Source organism: Chlamydomonas reinhardtii, chromosome 2, assembly GCF_000002595.2.
Source record: "Chlamydomonas reinhardtii strain CC-503 cw92 mt+ chromosome 2, whole genome shotgun sequence".
Classification (NCBI taxonomy): Eukaryota; Viridiplantae; Chlorophyta; class Chlorophyceae; order Chlamydomonadales; family Chlamydomonadaceae; genus Chlamydomonas; species Chlamydomonas reinhardtii.
The window spans coordinates 1,779,591-1,796,149 of record NC_057005.1 but is presented as its reverse complement, the minus strand read 5'-3'; the positions used below and the strand labels follow the sequence as shown (position 1 = coordinate 1,796,149).

Here is a 16,559-nt window from a genome sequence, read left to right as displayed (position 1 = left end):
ACTGGCCTTGGTATATTTTTACTACTAATATCAAATCAATTAGAAAGAAGCGTTGAGCTTGGCGACCAGCATAGCTCGCACCAAACACACAACAACACCTCTTTCTCCTAAAATGGCACTGCTACAACCCACCAAACCAAGGTTGCATCCATTTGCATCCACGTCTGCGCCCTGCCGGGGCTGTGTTCGGAGTTTGAGGCTTCCAAGCTCCGGGCGTTGTGAGATCCGGGCGGCTAGCTCTCGTGATGGAAAGGAGCAGGTGCGAAAAGATGGGATTGATGTGAAGGATAAGCTGATGGGGCCCAGGAGTTGTGGAATGACCCAGAATTGCTTGCCTGGTTTGCACAGGGCCCTGCTTCCACCTTCGGTCGGGCTCTACGCATTGCAGCAGCAGGGGTGCTTGCTTCGGGCTTAGTATGGATGTCACCCGACGTGGCGCACGCGGAGATGCAGGTGCGTGGCACAAGATCGCCGGGAACGCGTTTTCCTTACTAGTCGCGGGTGAAAAACGTATGAGTGCTGTCCTGCATCCATGATATGACGGCCTGGCGGGGCTGCGGGCGAACCTAGGCTCTCGATTTGCCCCTCGACGTCACCATCGTTCCCCGGCGGGCTGGGCCTTTCTGGACGCAGGTTGTCTCCGCGGCGCAAGTGACCCAGATGGCGAAGCCCCTACCGAAGCAGAGCTTTGATAAGGGCCGGGTCTGGACCGTGTTCATCGGGAGCGCAGTGACGCTGTTCGGTGCCACGGTGCTGGTGGAGCAGAACGCCTCCTGGTTTCCCGCCATCTCGCGGGCCAACCAGGCAATGAAGGACGCAACGAAGCGCTTGCAGGCGAGTGGCGCGGCATCTCAAAGCTGTAATGGTGCTGGGAACGGGGGGATGCGGGCAGAGGGTGGTCAACAGGACAGGGTCGTGCACCGCCAAGCACGTGCATTTATTGGTGGGCGTCTGCATCGCTGGCGCCAGCCGTTAGGCCTGCAGGAACGCAGGGCCACACGGTATTGCAGCTGGCGCGACGTCTTACTGTCCTGACATGTCGTAACATGGTCGTTCCTTGCTGACGGTTGGGTCACAGGAGATGGAGGAGCGCGAGAAGAAGGAGGCCGAGGTGCTGGCGCTGCGGCAGAAGGAGTTCGACCAGCAGCAGCGCAGCGCGGCGGCGGTGGAGGAGGGGCTGAAGGCCGCCAAGGCCAAGGTGCTGGCGCAGTCACCACAGGCGGCGGCTCCCAAGCCAGCGGTGGCTGCCCAGGCGCCGGCGCCGGCGCAAGCCGCAGCTACACCAGCGGCGCCGGCCTCGACCTCGGCACCCGCGGCAGCTGCGCCGCCCGCGGCCGCAGCCGAGCCCCACCAAGCACCAGCGCCGGCTGCTCCTGCCAGCACTAGCGGCAGGGCTAGCAGCGGCGCGAGCAACTCGTATGTGGTCGTGGAGGACGTGTCGGGCGACTTGGGGGCGCAGGCATGGACGCCTGCCGGCACCAGTAGCGCTCCAGCCGCTGCCACGGAAAACAGTAACGCTGTCATGGGCGCGGCGGCAGCGGCGACGGCCGTGGCGGCGGCGGCGGCTCAGCCACCCGCTGCGGCCGCGGCTGTAGTTGAGGAGGACGCGGAGTCGCTAGCGCGTTTGGCACGACTGCAGGTAGGGAGGGGCGGGGGATTGTGAGTGGGCCGAACATCGCAATTGGCATTGGCAGCGGCGATGGTATCAGGGTGGCTCGAGACCATTGGCGTGCGTGTGGGTAGAAGCGATGACAGTGTCGCGGTAGTGGGCCGGCGTTAGTGGGCCGGCGGGGTTTGCGGTGGGGCCAGAAGCGCTGGCGGCAGCGGGGTTGCTTCCGTTCGCACCTGGACCCCAATCACCTGCCCCTGCCCTGTCAGCCGCCACCTGCTGCGACCCGTCTCTTCGCCTACTCGCGCTGATCGCATGGCGCACGTGTTTGCTGGGTTACACATTACAATGCTTTCTTGTGTGTTTGTGCCCCAACACAGAACTTTGTGGACTCCATGGCAAGCCGGAGGGACGCGGTGAAGCAGCAGTGAGCACCGGGGAGCGGGAGTCTTGGATGCAGGCAGCAACGCCATGCAGCAACGGCGGTAGCGAAAGGCGAGAGTCTGCAGATGCTTGGTTTGGGAGGGAGTGGAGCGAGGGATTTAGGAAGGGGCCTGGTGTGGGCACGACAAGGACACTGCGGTGGCAAAAGAGGTGGTACGAGAGTTCTGTCGTTATTGTTTATGACATGCGGGACACTTTTGGATGCATGCGCATAGGGCGGGCGGGCCTATGAACGATAGTAGCTGAGCGGAATGATGCGCAAAGGTCGTTGCTGTTGGTTGTTGTTGGGGCTGTGTGCAGTAGCTGCACCTGATGCGCGCGCTGCAAGCGACATGCTATTATAAGCGGATGTGGCCGAAGTGCCGAGAATGAACACAGGGTGTGACCGAACACGTTTAGTCCATTGAAGACTAGCGCCACCTGAAGGTTACAGAGAGGGAACGTGTCAAGTGCCCAAGGCTTGTCCGTTGCAAGATTGCATGCCTTCATCCAGACTGGCTTCCCGACCCCCTTCCCGTCCTGCCAACTGCGCTAGCCCGCATGGCGTGCGCCTTGGCGGTGGCCGGGCATTGCAACGTCGCACAGCCAACACGCCGCACGATTCCATTTCGAGACTCCTCCAAAACGCCAAAGGTCAAGCCACGGTCCGAACTTCCGACCGTCCACTTGAAACGACCAACGGCAGACACGTTATGACAACGGGGGGAGAGCCGCCTTTGTCAGCACCATGTACATGCACCCAGTGCTCACGCCTGGCGGGGCGCCCGGAGTGTGAGGAATGCGCATCAGCAAACTTTCAGCTAGCCAGCAACTCGTCGGTACAGTAAATCCGTTCGACCAGCCGCGCACTCCTGCCCTGCCGTTGCAAATTGTTTGCCATCTGCTGGGGTTTGGGAATCAACTGCACGCTACGGGACTTCACCAACCTGCCTTACAACTGTCCCATTGCACACCCAGTGCTCACGGCTCATTGCAACGCTGCACGGAGCTAGTCCCCAGGGTAGAAACATTTGCAACTGTCAGACACGGGTGCGATGCAAGCAACCGGCAAGCCGATTGGAGGGATTGGAGGGATTGTGTGCAATGAGACAGGTTAAGGGGCAAGTTGGGATTGTGTATTACACGCCCGCGTGCCAGCTTGGGTTCCCCTTCGGGCACAGACGGCACGCCTGTCCAAGTCACCGACGATGCGGAAGACACCTAATCCGCACGGTCCATATCCCAACGCAGCTGGTCACATACGGCGGCCCATATGTCTTGTCTCCCCCGTGTCACCAGCTCGCCGCCCTTGCCTTGCCGCCATGCCTGCGCGTGCTCGCTGGCTGCTCCTGTTAATTGGCTCTCGCTCATGTACCCGTCCATTGGTGGATGGCATCTGTCCCATGGTTGCCCTTGTGGGCTTACTTGCATACACTGCTGGTTCCTCAAAATGATGCTTCATTGTCTTCGTGCTGCTCGCCATGCAATTCCGCAAACGCAAAGCAGTACTTACTGGCATGTCGCATTAGGCGTCAGTAAATTATGTAAAAGGCCCAGCCCGGGCCGGAGCAAATGGCGCCGCCAAAGGAAACAATCACCATTGCGATCCAATCTTAACGTACAAACCGTACCGTACAGCACGAACATGGAAGCCTGAAGCAAGCTGGCACGTCCAATAATACACAAGCCCTGACCTGACACTTGCTCCCGCTGTCCCACCACTGACCACCTGAGCGGCTATGCAAATCCCCTGCCAGAGATTCCACCAGTCCACACATAGCCGTGCTCACCACGCCGCTTACCCCACCAGACACCAACCCCACCCCACCCCATCCATTACACAACATCAACAACAACAGAATACTGCCCCACCTCCTAGTTCTGGTCCTGCGCCTCGATTGCGACGCTCTCCGCCATGGCCAGCAGCTCGCCCACCACGCCCTCCTGCCCAGCCGCCGCCACCGCCGCCTCCTGCGTGGCACCGCCCACGGCGCCGCCCGCCGCCGCCGCCACGGCTCCGCGCTGTGCCGCGCCCATGGTCACTGCCACGCCGATCTGCATCAGCTCGCGCACGTTCTCCATAAGCTGCGGCGCGCTCGTTACCAGGTCCAGCATCTGCACAAGCAAAGGCCCGCATGACCATGTTTAGCAGTCGTAAGTACCATATCAAGGTCAAAGGGTCCCACGTAGCTGCCGCATGGCACTGCGGCGTCTGTCTACCTCTTCCCCGCCCGCCACCTGGCCCTCCTGCCCCCGCCAGTGGCCGATCGCTCGTTGTAGGCAGCTGTGGGTACTGGGTAGTACCAATGGACATCGCATCACGCCCCCATACCCACGCCCCACACCCACAGCGGCCCTTGCACCCACCGTCTTGGCGCTGGTGACGAAGTCGTGCTCCAGGTCAAACGACATGAGCGTGTCGGTGACGGCCATGTGATTGGCCATGAAGAAGGCGATGCTGACGCCGGCGGCGGCGGCACGTAGGCGCTGCCGGAAGGCCCGGCGGGCGCTGCGCGACGCTGCCTTGCCCAGCACCGCGTCGGCTGCGAGCGCGGAGACCTTGCCGACCACCGTGTTCTGTGTTTGGGTTGATAGGTTGGGAGGCAGCCCGGCACAAGAGCTCCGTGAGCGGCTGAGGATACCGGGACCCCGGCTTAACCGTTTCCATGCATCATGCCCGCTCCGTCCAATTCTGGTATGCTCCCGTCCACATGCCGACCCAATGGATGCGGGCTCTCATGGTTAAGGTACCTCCTTTGCTCACCTGCACTCGGTTCATCAGCAGATCGGCGCCGTCTGCCAGCGCGTGCCCGCCCAGTTGCAGCGCCGCGCTGCTGCTCACCGCCACAGCCGCCGTCACAGACGACACAGCCGCCACGCCGGCCACTGCCGCACCGCCGCTTAACGACGCGGCGATGTGTGAAGCCGCGGAACGCAGCGCACTCGCCAACGGGTTTTGGTTGGTGGCAGCGTTGTCGGCACCGCTGGCGTTTGAGGTGGACGAGCCGGCGGGATCGAGGACGGTGGACTCACGGCCGAAGGAGGAGCGGCCCATGGAGGAGCAGCCGAAAGAGTCGGACGCGGCGCCCCAGCGGCGGCTGACGTGCCGCAGCAGCGAGCGAGCGCAGCCAAAGGAGGTCGAGGGCACCAGCGCGGGGCAGTCGGGGCCTAGGCCACGGAGCTCCGTGTGCTGCTCCACGCCATGGCCGTGACCCACATGACCCACATGGCCGTGGCCCTCGCCGTGGCGGTCAAGGGTGTCGGAGCGCTGCAGCAGCACCTCGCGCACGAGGTCGTTCAGGATGGTCATGCCGGCGGCGGCCGCCGTGGCGCCGGCCTCGCTGACGCTGGCCAGCACGTCCGGCCTGGCGTGGGCGTCAGCTGTGCCGGGCGCGGCGGGGGAGGCGACGTCGGCAGCGGCGGCTGCGCCGCCGCTGCTGGCAGCCAGGCGCGCAGGGCTTTGGGACGCAAGCGGTGGCCGGCTCAGTATGGACGGCGAGCTGGGTACGGCGGCTGTGGCAGCGGCGGCGGCGCGCGGTGCTGCGACCGGCGGCGACGCGGGCGCGCGCGCCGGCGAGCTGGGCGACTCCCGTGTCATGGTGCCTGCAGGCGAGAGCAGCGAGTGGTAGGCGTGCTGGCTGGCGAACGGGTTGGGCTCCGGGAAGGCGCTGGCACCCACGGTCGCGGCGTGCAGCGGCGACGCCGGAGAGGAGCGGATTGGGCTGCCGCCAACCACACGGCACCGAGGGAAGCTCTGGCGGCGCTCGTGCTGCGTCAGTACGTGCTGCGCGTGCACGTGCGCGTTGTGGTGGGCGGCTGGAGCCGCCGCAGCAGCCTCCTGCTTGGCTGCTGCCGCGCCATGCTGCTGTTCCTGCTGCGAGGGGGTGCCGTACAGCTCCTCTAGCAGGATGTTTCGAAGCACTGCTTGCTCCAGCTGGCTCCAGATCGACGAGTGTGAGATGTCCCAGCCGGGGAGGTATGGGCAGCGCTCCACTGGCGCCGTTGACGCTGCTGTTGAAGCTGCGGACGCGGCAGGATCTGAATCGGCTTCGAAAGCAGCGGCTGTTGCCTCCTCAGCTTGCTCCTCCTGTTCCGCCAGCGTTGCGGCGGCCTGCAGCGCGTTGGCGGTCTCCTCTGTCACGCGCTGCAGCGTCTGGTGGCGATCCATGAAGACGGGCTTGCTGCCGCGCTGCTCTTTGAAGGAGGGGCAAGATGCGAAGTCGACCAGCGGGCGTGCAAGGTGTGCAGCGGGGAGGGCTGCGGCCCACGTCGTCGAGGGTGGGTCCAAACTCAGGGGCCCGTCGTCCGCCGAGAGCGTGGACACGCTGCGGGAAGGTGCCGGCTCGCCCGAGCGACGACCGGGCACGCCAGGTGAAGAGTCCCGCACGATGGCCGAGAATACCTCCGCTGCGGCCAAGTTGCTTGACGACCCAGTGAGCGGCATCACAGGTCTAGTATTGCTGCTGCTAGAGTGGCCAGATTTCTCAGCCCGCCCCGACACATATCCGCAGTCAGAGCGCGCGACGGGCGCCGCGACTGTCGTCATGACAAGTACCTAGACGTGACCCGTGTCACTATGCGGCCCCAAATGGAGCACCGCGCAGAGTCTTGCTGGCGGTTGTTTGAGGTAATGTGTTTCCGATGTGTCTTGTTCGTCAATGACGCACGAGGAGAAACTGCTTCGAGGTTTATAGAAATCTATGGTTTACTATGTAGCAAGCGAGAACCGGTGCAGGGCACGAAAGGGCACGATCGTTAGGAAATTGCACGCGATTAGCGCGCCAGTTGATGTCCCTGCAGCGGATGCGCGTTCAATCATATTCTTGTAGCGGCCCTTTCCCACGCCCCTGCTAAGGATCTGCGGGGGTAGGGCGAGGGCGACGGGCGCGGGCGAGGCCAGGGGTTCGACTTCGTCGTGAAGCCGATGGGAAGCGCGTGTCGCGGGGCGCACACCCTGGCGGTACACACACGGAGGCGGTCCCGACTTCGCCAGCTTTTTGACAGTGGCTATGTGAAGTGGAGGATGCTTATCCAGCCGTCACCGCTGGTGTCGTGGGACCAGCTGATCCAGTTGCGAGCAGCGGTCCATCGGCAACTTTGGGGCCCAACCGTCGGTCCATCGGCACACATGCTGCGGACCCCTCACTCAGCGCCTGCGAGTTGCGAGGGTCGAAACATGTCCAAGGGCTCATATCGTCGTGGCTGAGTGGTAATGGTCCGTGCGCGGCGGCAAGCTCCGGGGCATTGTGGCATTAGGTGGCCTGTCTTGTGGGACACGCCCACGCCAGTCCCAAGATCGCCACGTCGCGCCCGTGTCCGCCACGTTCCGAAAGGCTCCCCCGAACTCCCTCCCCGATTGCCCAACAGGTACTGCACCTCTTGGCGGTAGGTGGACGCAGTGAGGAAGTACCTTACATTGCGGTCATAACGCCTTAGTCAGAAAAACAAATTTATTGACTGGCACGCGTAAGGATGCGGATGTTACAGAGGGGACAGTCCCAGCACCCGAAGACGCCGAGCCATCACATGCTATCAGGGCCCAACTTGACTCCACCAACCCCGACTTTGCTGCAAACCCTCCCGCGGGCAAAGTCCGTGTGACTCCGCGCACAGTGAGTCCTAGCCAAGCCTCAACCCGCCAGAGCCCCACCGCTGTGCCTCAACGCCACAAGCCTAGGCACAGGAGTGCCGGGAAACGTCTAGGCCACAGGACACACGCACAGCGCACGCACTAACCAGGGCGCAAGCGTCCAGGTACTAGAACGGTCGCCCACACGTGCATCCTTCCCACACACAGAGCCACCAACCACGCACAACCTCTCACGGCGAGGGGGGCGGGGAATCAGCGTCATACGGCAAGCGCAAAACCATGCCGTCACCAACAGCCCGAGATATGAAGGGATGCGCAAACGGCACAGCGTCCCAACCCTTTGGCCTGATACCCAAAGTCACAAACGTCTGGAGACGACCCCAGAAGTCAGCTACGACGGCAAGTCCAATGCTCAGCACCCGGGCCGACGGCAGCTTCGCTCGCGCCGCCAACGCGGCCATAACCACACGCTGCCGACCAAAGTCCAGGGCAGACATAGCAGCGAGACACACCACATCCCACACAGGTGGCGCAATCCCCGCAGGCGGGCGCACTAACCACAACTCCTCACGAAAGAAGGCACTTGGAGCCTCCTCCGGCAGGAAACCCATAGCCATCCCCATACTTTCCCGAAGTGACAGCGCAACAGTGCAGTCCCAAAACCAGTGACGCCGGTCCCCATCCTGCATGTCAACCCCACACGCCCAACACGGGTCAACAGTAACGCCTCGCGCCCGCTCGCTAGCATGCCGTGGAAACGCCCAGCAAGCGTTGGCGGCCACACGCCACAGTGCTTCCTTATGATGATTCTCCCATTTCAGCGACCACAAGCGGGCCAAGGTGCACACGAAGGCCCCCGCCGCCAGGGCAGCCCCCACCCCCGACACACCCGCATCGCACACATACTGCAAATGCTTAGCCTTCAGGGCGGCTAACTGTGGAGCCATTTGTAGCACGGTCCCCGCCTTCACCGTGTAGGCAGTGAGCAGGATGGGCGGCCCCCCGCACTGCAACCATCCAAGTCCCCGCACCACCCGTTGCACCGACTCCGCCGTAGCACTCACGACGTCGGCCACCGGGAGCGGCAGCGCGGCGGCAGGCCCCCGAGCCAGCTGGGCCGCACGCGCGGCGGCAGCCCAGCCAGCGGGAAGAAGGGCCACCGCCGCCGCAAACCGGTCGGCCGCCTCTTGAGGCGACGCCGGCCCCGGCAGGGGCGACGGCAGGCGCGCCCGCGTGCTCCAGTGCAGCACCCGCCGCCACACAGCAGTCACATACATTTCCCCACACGCTTCACCAGACCGGGAGCCCTCCGCCCAAGGGCGTGTCAATGCCTGCCGCAGTTCGTTCAGGCCGTCATGCGCTGCAACCAGCTGGCCCACACACGCCAGTCCCGGCAGAGCGAACAAATCCGCGAAAGCCACTTCCCACGTGCGGCCGTCCTCACACAGCGCCGGGTTAGCCCACAACGGCACATGACTCACCCACGCGCCCGGCTCGGGCGGCGCCACAAGAGTAACCGCGGGCAATTCAGTCATGGCTTTCAGCAGGCGCGCAAATGGCTTGCCCGCCGGGGTGAGCGGCTTATTCAGCACACGGTCCGCGGCCCCCCGCACCAACAAACGCAGGGGCGTTGCCGCCGGGTGCACCTGGCGCAGCCACGCCGCCGCGACCCGGGTCCACGGGGGCACGTACGGCAGCAGACCGCACACACCCAACACACACCGTACCGCGAGACCGGCTTGCCGCGCTTTCACATGCGGCACCAGCGGCAACAGGCCCGCCCCCCCCACCGCCGGAGGCAGTTGCATAAGTTCAATGGAGAGGCCAGGCGGGCGTGCATGGGGGTTGGCATCAAACTGGGCCGGCGACAGTCGCCGATCCACCACCGCCGCTACCCTGGCTAGCAGCCGGTCAACAACGTACAGCTGGGGAAGACCCGCAAATTCCAAATGATACAGGACCTTGCCCAAAGCATAAGCCGACGCCGCGGCCGCCCGACCAAACATGGACACGGGCATGCGCGCGATATTGCTCAGCACCCCCAACACGGCCTCAAACGTAACTGGTGGGGAGAGTGCGCCCCAATCCCCGTAATGCACCCCTAGTGACTTGGCCGCCGGCACCACACGCCAGCCAGGGGGCAGGGGCGGGCCAGCCATGCCGGCCGGCAGGGCGCCAGCACCGCCGACCGTCCCCATCACCATCAGTACAACTTTAGTCATGTTTAAGCGTTGTCCAGACGCCCGCCGAAACACATCCATGTCCGCCAGGAACCCCGGCACCGCCTGAAACCCCTCTAGAAACGGCGTGCAATCATCCGCATACTGGGACGCCAGCACCGACGCAAGGTTAGCGAGCACACCATGCCCCCGGCTGCGTAGCCATGACAGGAGGGCTTGTGCCACAGCGAGGTAGAGCAAAGGAGCCAACGGGCAGCCCTGCCGCACGCCCGCCATCAACGGCACCCATCCTGACACACGTCCATTCACCAACGCCGCCCCACGCGTATCAGTTAACAGGCGGGACACCCACGTAAGAAAGCCCGCCCCCACGCCCATGCGCTCCAGACACGCGAGCAGAAAAGAGCGGTCCACCGTATCATACGCCTTGTAAAAGTCTAGGAAGGCCACCACAGCCGGTGCCTTTTTGGCGGCTTTCAACAGGCCAGGAGTAAGTTGGAGCAAGAGGACGTTATCGGCAATGCGACGGTCCGTCAGAAACGCAGTTTGCTCAGGGTCAATGATACGCCCAAACACCGGTTGCAGTCGCAAGCACAACACCCGGGCAAGGGTGCGGTAATCGGTATCCGTCAGCGTGATGGGGCGATAATTAGAGGGCTCGGTAGGGTCGCCCGACTTAAAGAAGAAAGACCACACGCCATCCAGGAGCCCGTCAGGCACCCCAGCCCCCTCCCCCACCGCCGTAAACACATCCGCTAGGACCGGCGCAAATTCACTGTCATAGTGTTGGTATAACTCCACCGGTAGGCCGTCAGGGCCCGCCGCGCGCCCAGCCGGCGCAGCGGCTAGCGCCGCGCGCACCTCCGCCGCCGAGACCGCAACCCGAGCCAGCTGATCCGCCTCTTCGGCTGTACACCGGCGCCCGTGCTGTTGCAGCGCATCCAGGACTTGCGTGCGGGCGTCTGGAGCGGGCGGCGCCGCGGCACTGACGTCCCTCCAGTACCGCGCCATCACCTGCCCCATGACCGTGGGGTCGGATGTAGTGGTGCCATCGGGCTGTTTCAACTTGGCAATCACGCGCGGCCCACCCGCCGGCCGCAGCATGCGCGTGAGGAGAGGGCAGGGCTTCTCGCCGCCACGCAGCTAGCCACGCGTGGCGCGTACGTCGCGCCGCGCCGGCGGCCGCGGCCACGGCGGCCTCCGCCGCCGTGCATCGCGCACGCACGGCCGCCTGCGCCGCCACCTGCACATCACCGCCAGCCTCCACCGCGGCGGCTGCTGCTGCCGCCGCCTCAAGCGCGGCCGCCTCCCGCTGGCTGGCGGCCACACGCCTCGTAACAGCTTCCCGGCTCAGGCGGTTGGCGGACGTGGCGGCAGCCCGTTTAAGGGCCGGCCACCATTCCAGCAGCTCAACAGGATCAGTAGGGCGTGCCGCCAGGGCCGTACCCAGCCAGGCACGGTAGTCACGATCCAAGTCTTTGAAGTCCCGGAAACCGAGGTGGGCCCTGGGCAGGCTCCGAGCGGGTGGCGCGGCTTCAGGCGACGCCGCAAGGGCAACCGTCACCAGCATGTGATCGGAGGGCACCCCGGCGGCGACGCCGCACTCCAGGACCTGCGGTTCGAGGCCGCCGCTGCACAGGATGCGGTCCAGCCGACTCGCCCCGTGGGGGTGGAAGAAGGTACACACGCGGCGAGCCGGGTGGCGCCGCCGTAACACGTCAATGAGGCCAGGGCACGCCGCCGCCAGCGCGGCGGCTGCGGGTCCGTCGCTGCGCGCCCGGCCAGTGACTGTGTCTAGCGCCACATCTGCCACAAAGTGGAAGTCAGCTGCTAGGAGGTGCTCGCCCGAGCCCGACGCCCGCAGGCCCACCCACTCACGAATGAAAGCCTGCTGTGCTGTGGATGCCAGGGGAAAGTAGGCTGACGTCAGCGTGAAGGTGTGGCCACCCCACTGCAACTGCAAACTAACACCGCGGCCCGCCCACGCGCCGTCCGCCACCGACACGGCAGCTGCGCCGCCAGGGAGCACCATGGCGCCTTGCTGCAGAAGGCTCGACCGAATGAGGATGGCCGTGCCGCCAGTAACACGACGGCCCTCCGGCTTCTGGGCCGGCGCCCACCACGCCGTCCACTCGCGTGCATGCAGCCGCTGAGCGGCTGCCGCCAGGTCCGCCGTGACAAGGTCAATGTCCGAGTCAAGAACGTGCGTCTCTTGGAGACACACCACATCCAGGTGCTGCCGCTCCCAGCAGCTCAGCAGGGCGTGCAGGCGCGAGCACCCCAGGTGGGGCACCCGCTTCCGCAGCCCCCGCACGTTATGCGACCCCACCCGCAAGGGCCGGGGCCCCGGAGCGGCCTGCTTCGGCCGCCGCATTACTGCTGCCTGCCCCCGGGCGGGGCGACCGAGCTAACGTCCATGAAGTCGCCAGGACCGCCCCGCCGGCCCTGACACAGCAGCTTCGCGTTGACATCCGGCGCTGTCTCCGCATCCCCCAGCAGCCCCTGCCCGACGCCGCCCGCCAGGCCCTCATCACCCACACCACCGTCGCTGCTCCACCCCGCGGGCAGGACCGCCGGGCCCACGATGCCACCCAAGCCCGCCGTTGACACCGGCGCGGCCGGCGGCGAGGCCGGCTCCACGCCCGCCGCAGCGGTGGCCTCTACGGCGGTCATCGTGCCACTCACGCCCGCTGCCGCGGCCGCCGCCGCGGCCGCCCCGGCCTCGGCCGCCGCCGGGGTGCCCGTTGCCCGCGTAAGGACGGAGAGACAACGGACTCGGAATGTACACGCGTGCTGGCACACGTAGCGTTGCCGCGTGCACCTGATGCATGCGAGTGCGCCTCCCACATCCACCTACACCGCCCCCCCGCCCTTATGTTGGCGTCTCCCCCGGGGGCAATACAGATGTGCCTCATTAATGCTCGGAAAGGAGGGGACGGTAGCCAGCGATTAACTATCCAGACCTATCGCAATACGTGACTGCCGCAGTCTCATGCTACAAAAGCGTTTACTGGTACAGAACCCGCGGGGCACGCGAACTCGCCGTATATGGCGTGACAGACTGACAGTATGGCCAGTGCTTGCCAGTGTGAAAAGCCGTATGCACAGTAGCTAGCACCTGGCTGGGCGAGTCACAACATGACGAATCGACGGTGGCAAGCTTGCGTCCTGCTTGCGTTGTACAAAGTTGCGTGCGTGGCCGGCGTGGCTCGAGAATTGAGATGTTCGCCATGGTGCTCACCCAGTCACCCAGCTGAGGTTCCTGACTCCTCACCCCAACCGATACATACCCATTCAAACACACCCTGCGTGCCGTATCCGCTGCATCGCACCAAACACATTATGACGCGCACATCCTGAGCTTCCACACATGACACCCAACGCCCGTCACCGCTGCTGTGGTGGGGTGTGGCACCTTGCCAGCTGCATCAACTGCGGCACAGCGCATGCCGCGTTCGTTGTTGCCGGCCTGCCCAAGAAGTGAGCTGGGCTCAGGTCACACCTACCCAGAGGTCACACATCTCACTGCTGCACACATCCTGCGTCTGCCTGTTCGTCTCGCTCCAGCTATCCGTAAGCGCTTGTCACACGCGGTCGGTGTCCCACAACCGCCATCGTAAGCCGCACATGTCGGAAGCACCACACGTGTGTCAAGTCCCGTGTAATCAAGTCCCGTCTTGTTAGTCTAGTCCACCACCAGGTCCCGTCATGCTACACCGCACGACAATGCACCTGTGCCGCATGCCTGCCTATGCCGTCCCTGCAGCATACGGCATGCACAGAAGTGGCTCCCCACACGCCCGCTGTGCCTTTCTGGGGGCAATGGTCAAATGCCTAACTAACGCAATGAGCCCTCATGATTACAGCATCGCCTCGAACCCCACCACGTCAAGTGGACCGTCCTCAAGTAACAGACGCTACCCGCTTGCCGTCTTCTTCTCCTTCCTACTGGACTTCTCCTTCTTCTCCTTCTTTCCGCTCTTTTCCTTCTTATCCTTCTTGTCCTTCTTCTTAGACGCGTCTGCCACGGGCGTCACACCGTTTGCGGTGGCTATCTGTGGCGTCGCCGCGGTCACCGCACCGCCGTTCGCCACCGCCCCGGTGGTGTGCGCGGGCCCCGCCGCTGACGGCACAGCTCCGGCTGCTGTCGCCGCACCGACTTGCGGCGGCGCAGACAGCGCCGGCGCCACCGCCTTGCCCTTCTTCTTCTCCTCCTTTTCCTTTTTCTTGGCCGCCTTCTCCTTCTTTTTCTCCTCCCTCTCCTTCTTCTCCTCCTTCTCCTTCTTCTTTTCGCTCTTGTCCTTCTTTTCCTTCGTCGAGTCTGGCCCGGCTGCCGCTGCCGCTGGTGTTGCTGCGGCCGTTGCTGCTACTGCTGCCGCAGCCGGCGCCGCCGCGGCTCCTGGCGTCGCCTCCCCAACCGGGACTGCGCCCGCGTCCGTCTTTCTCCGCTTTTTCGCCGCAGCCTCGCCATCCGCCCCGTGTTCCCGCTTGCTGCCCTTTCCGTCTTTCCCCTCCTTGCCGTGCCTCTCCTTGCTCCCATGTGCCGGCTTGCCATTTGCTGCCGCCACCGCTGCAGTAGCGGCAGCTAGCGCCGCCAGCCCCCGCCCCGACGGCGTCGCGCCCTCGCCACCCATGACCACATCCCCGTCCTCGTCCTCGCGTGGAGAGGCAACCGGGTCTGCTGCAGGGGTTGTGTCAGGGAAAGCGGGAGCTTCAGCGAGACGTGTCATGTTTGGCGCCCGGCGATTGGCGCAGCCACCACCGCAGCTTCACGCTGGTGCGCAAACGAACCCCTTCAGCCTCACCAGTCCTGCCCTCCAGTCCTCCCCTGCACCCCCTGTGGCCCCTCCGCCCCGTCCCACTCACCCGGCCACCCCGCCGGCGGCTCCGGCAGCTGCACGCCCGGGTGCAGGAAGTCCGCGGCGCCGGTGGCGGGCTCCCGCATGGAGCCGCTGATCTGGAAGAAGCCGCCGTTGTCCTTGACACTGGGGGCGGAGAGGAGAGAAGAAGGCGGCAGAGGGGAGGCGCAGGTTGGGATAGCCATGTCGGGGTTGGAGAGGCCGGACTAATTGTTACGAGTCGGACTCCCGGGTCATCACGCATGCCCTTCTGAGGTCTGCCAGCTGCACCCGACACGCCACAGACGGGTGCAAGTGGCATGCTGCCTGCTGCTTGCATGCCTGACCTCCTGCCCACCACCCCCTTCGGCCACCCCACGCCGCATGCCCCATTGCCCCCCGCGCCGCCGCCACTCACTCCTCCACTCGGAACACGATGTAGCTGTGCTCGTGGATCTGGTGCTGCGGCGTGACCTTGTGAATCCACTTGTTTTCCTGCGCGCGCCACACACAGGTGCGGATGACACCGTCATGACTTATGACGCGCCCCACCGGGGCCTCCCCGTCTCTGCATGGCGCCTGGGCAACTGACGTGCTGCAGCTGTCACCTGCCTGCTTGCTACCTTGCCGGCCTCCCGCAGCCCCGCCTGAGCCCGAGGAGCCCCCGCCCCGCGCCCCCCTCACACCATGTTCATGCAGCCTCCCACCTGCAGTGTTCCCCACACCTGTGCCGCGAAGTCGCAAGCCCACGCCCCGAACTCCTCACACCTTGTGACGTAATGCTCGTGCCCCGCTCTTCCTGCCCTCCCTGCCCTCCCTGCCGCCCCTACTCTCCCTGCCCTTCCTGCCCCTCAACCTAACCACACCCGCGCCGCCCCACCTCTCGGAGGAAGTGCAGCTCCGGCATGACGGCCCGTGTGGGTATGGTGACGTTGAACACGCCCAGGGCCAGGGCGCTGATGTAGTCCTCGCCCAGGTGGTTCACACGAGCCACTGCGAAGGGGAGGCGGGCAGGGGAGGAGGAGGAGGAGGAGAGGAGGCGGAGGAGGAGGAGCAGAGGGGGGAGCAGGGTCAGGAAGGCGGCGGCTGCGGCGTCTGGAGGCAGACATGTGGCCGTGTGGCAGGCCGGCGGAGGAGAAGTCGGGGAGCATCCACCAGCCCCCAACCCCACACGTCGAGCCTGCAGCTGTCTCTCATGGACAGACGCGCGATCGCCATACCCCTAGCCTGTAACCCTGTCATTGCTGGTACCCGCCTCCTTCCGAGTGCTGGCCACTTGTGCCCTGCCCGCAGCGGTGCAGCCGGTGCCGACCTTACCCAGAGTCATGCCGGGCGATGGCTTGAAGAGCAGCACGTCCGCCCGCACGTCGAGGTGGAAGTAGGGGAAGTACGGGTGGATGACAGGCTGCACGCACGAGAATGAAATGCGCACTGTTTGTAGTCTAATTGACAGCGTCGCGGCCTTTGGGCGGCGCACGCAGTGCATGCTGGTGACCAGTTTGGGCTGACCGGCTCGTTCGCACCTGCTTTGTGAGAATCTGCACATTTGAATAGGCCACAAGCACTCCCTCGAACTCGTCGACGTATCTGCAAGCAGGTCGCCGATTGCACGTCAAGACTCGGCGGCGCGACGGCTCCACTGCGAGGGAAAATTGAAGCTTGCTGCACACACCTAAGTAGATGAGCGTTTAGCTGCTCCTTGACGCCGCCCAACACGTCGGAAACAGTGCTTGGGTGCAGCTCCACGGCGAAGTGCGTCCGCGTGCGGTAGAGTCCATTGCTACTGATTGCCGCCATGCTGTCCAAGTAGAAATTTAAAGGTCCATTAATGCTCTTGCACGCAGGCGAAAGAAGTTTTGTGGAAACGACTCGCAAAGCAGGCATACAGGCACAGTGCTTCTAAGTTCTTGTCTCTGAAG

The 16,559-nt window shown here is 64.5% G+C and overlaps 3 protein-coding genes across 4 annotated transcripts; 1 reads left to right on the top strand and 2 right to left on the bottom strand.

Annotated features, from left to right (window-relative positions):
* The first annotated feature begins 24 nt into the window (after positions 1-24).
* On the top strand, positions 25-2,541 carry CHLRE_02g086850v5 (uncharacterized protein). Its single transcript, XM_043059349.1, has 5 exons — positions 25-259; positions 349-453; positions 634-834; positions 1,079-1,639; positions 1,990-2,541. Exons 1-5 carry the CDS (start codon positions 113-115, stop codon positions 2,038-2,040), a joined length of 1,065 nt encoding a protein of 354 aa, XP_042926983.1. The 5' UTR covers positions 25-112; the 3' UTR covers positions 2,041-2,541.
* Positions 2,542-2,972: 431 nt separating this feature from the next.
* CHLRE_02g086800v5 (uncharacterized protein) lies at positions 2,973-6,817 on the bottom strand. Its single transcript, XM_001701691.2, has 3 exons — positions 4,797-6,817; positions 4,400-4,609; positions 2,973-4,147 (listed from the first exon to the last, which is right to left on the bottom strand). Exons 1-3 carry the CDS (start codon positions 6,474-6,476, stop codon positions 3,908-3,910), a joined length of 2,130 nt encoding a protein of 709 aa, XP_001701743.2. The 5' UTR covers positions 6,477-6,817; the 3' UTR covers positions 2,973-3,907.
* A 5,884-nt stretch (positions 6,818-12,701) lies between these two features.
* On the bottom strand, positions 12,702-16,547 carry CHLRE_02g086750v5 (uncharacterized protein). 2 transcript variants are annotated; one of them, XM_043059347.1, is made up of 7 exons: positions 16,313-16,547; positions 16,164-16,227; positions 15,958-16,045; positions 15,521-15,633; positions 15,059-15,135; positions 14,669-14,787; positions 12,702-14,483 (listed from the first exon to the last, which is right to left on the bottom strand). In XM_043059347.1, exons 1-7 carry the CDS (start codon positions 16,435-16,437, stop codon positions 13,720-13,722), a joined length of 1,350 nt encoding a protein of 449 aa, XP_042926982.1. In that variant the 5' UTR covers positions 16,438-16,547; the 3' UTR covers positions 12,702-13,719. The 2 variants fall into 2 exon arrangements, with proteins under 2 accessions (XP_042926982.1, XP_042926981.1); XM_043059348.1 differs by having other exon boundaries at positions 12,702-14,480.
* Positions 16,548-16,559: the final 12 nt, after the last annotated feature.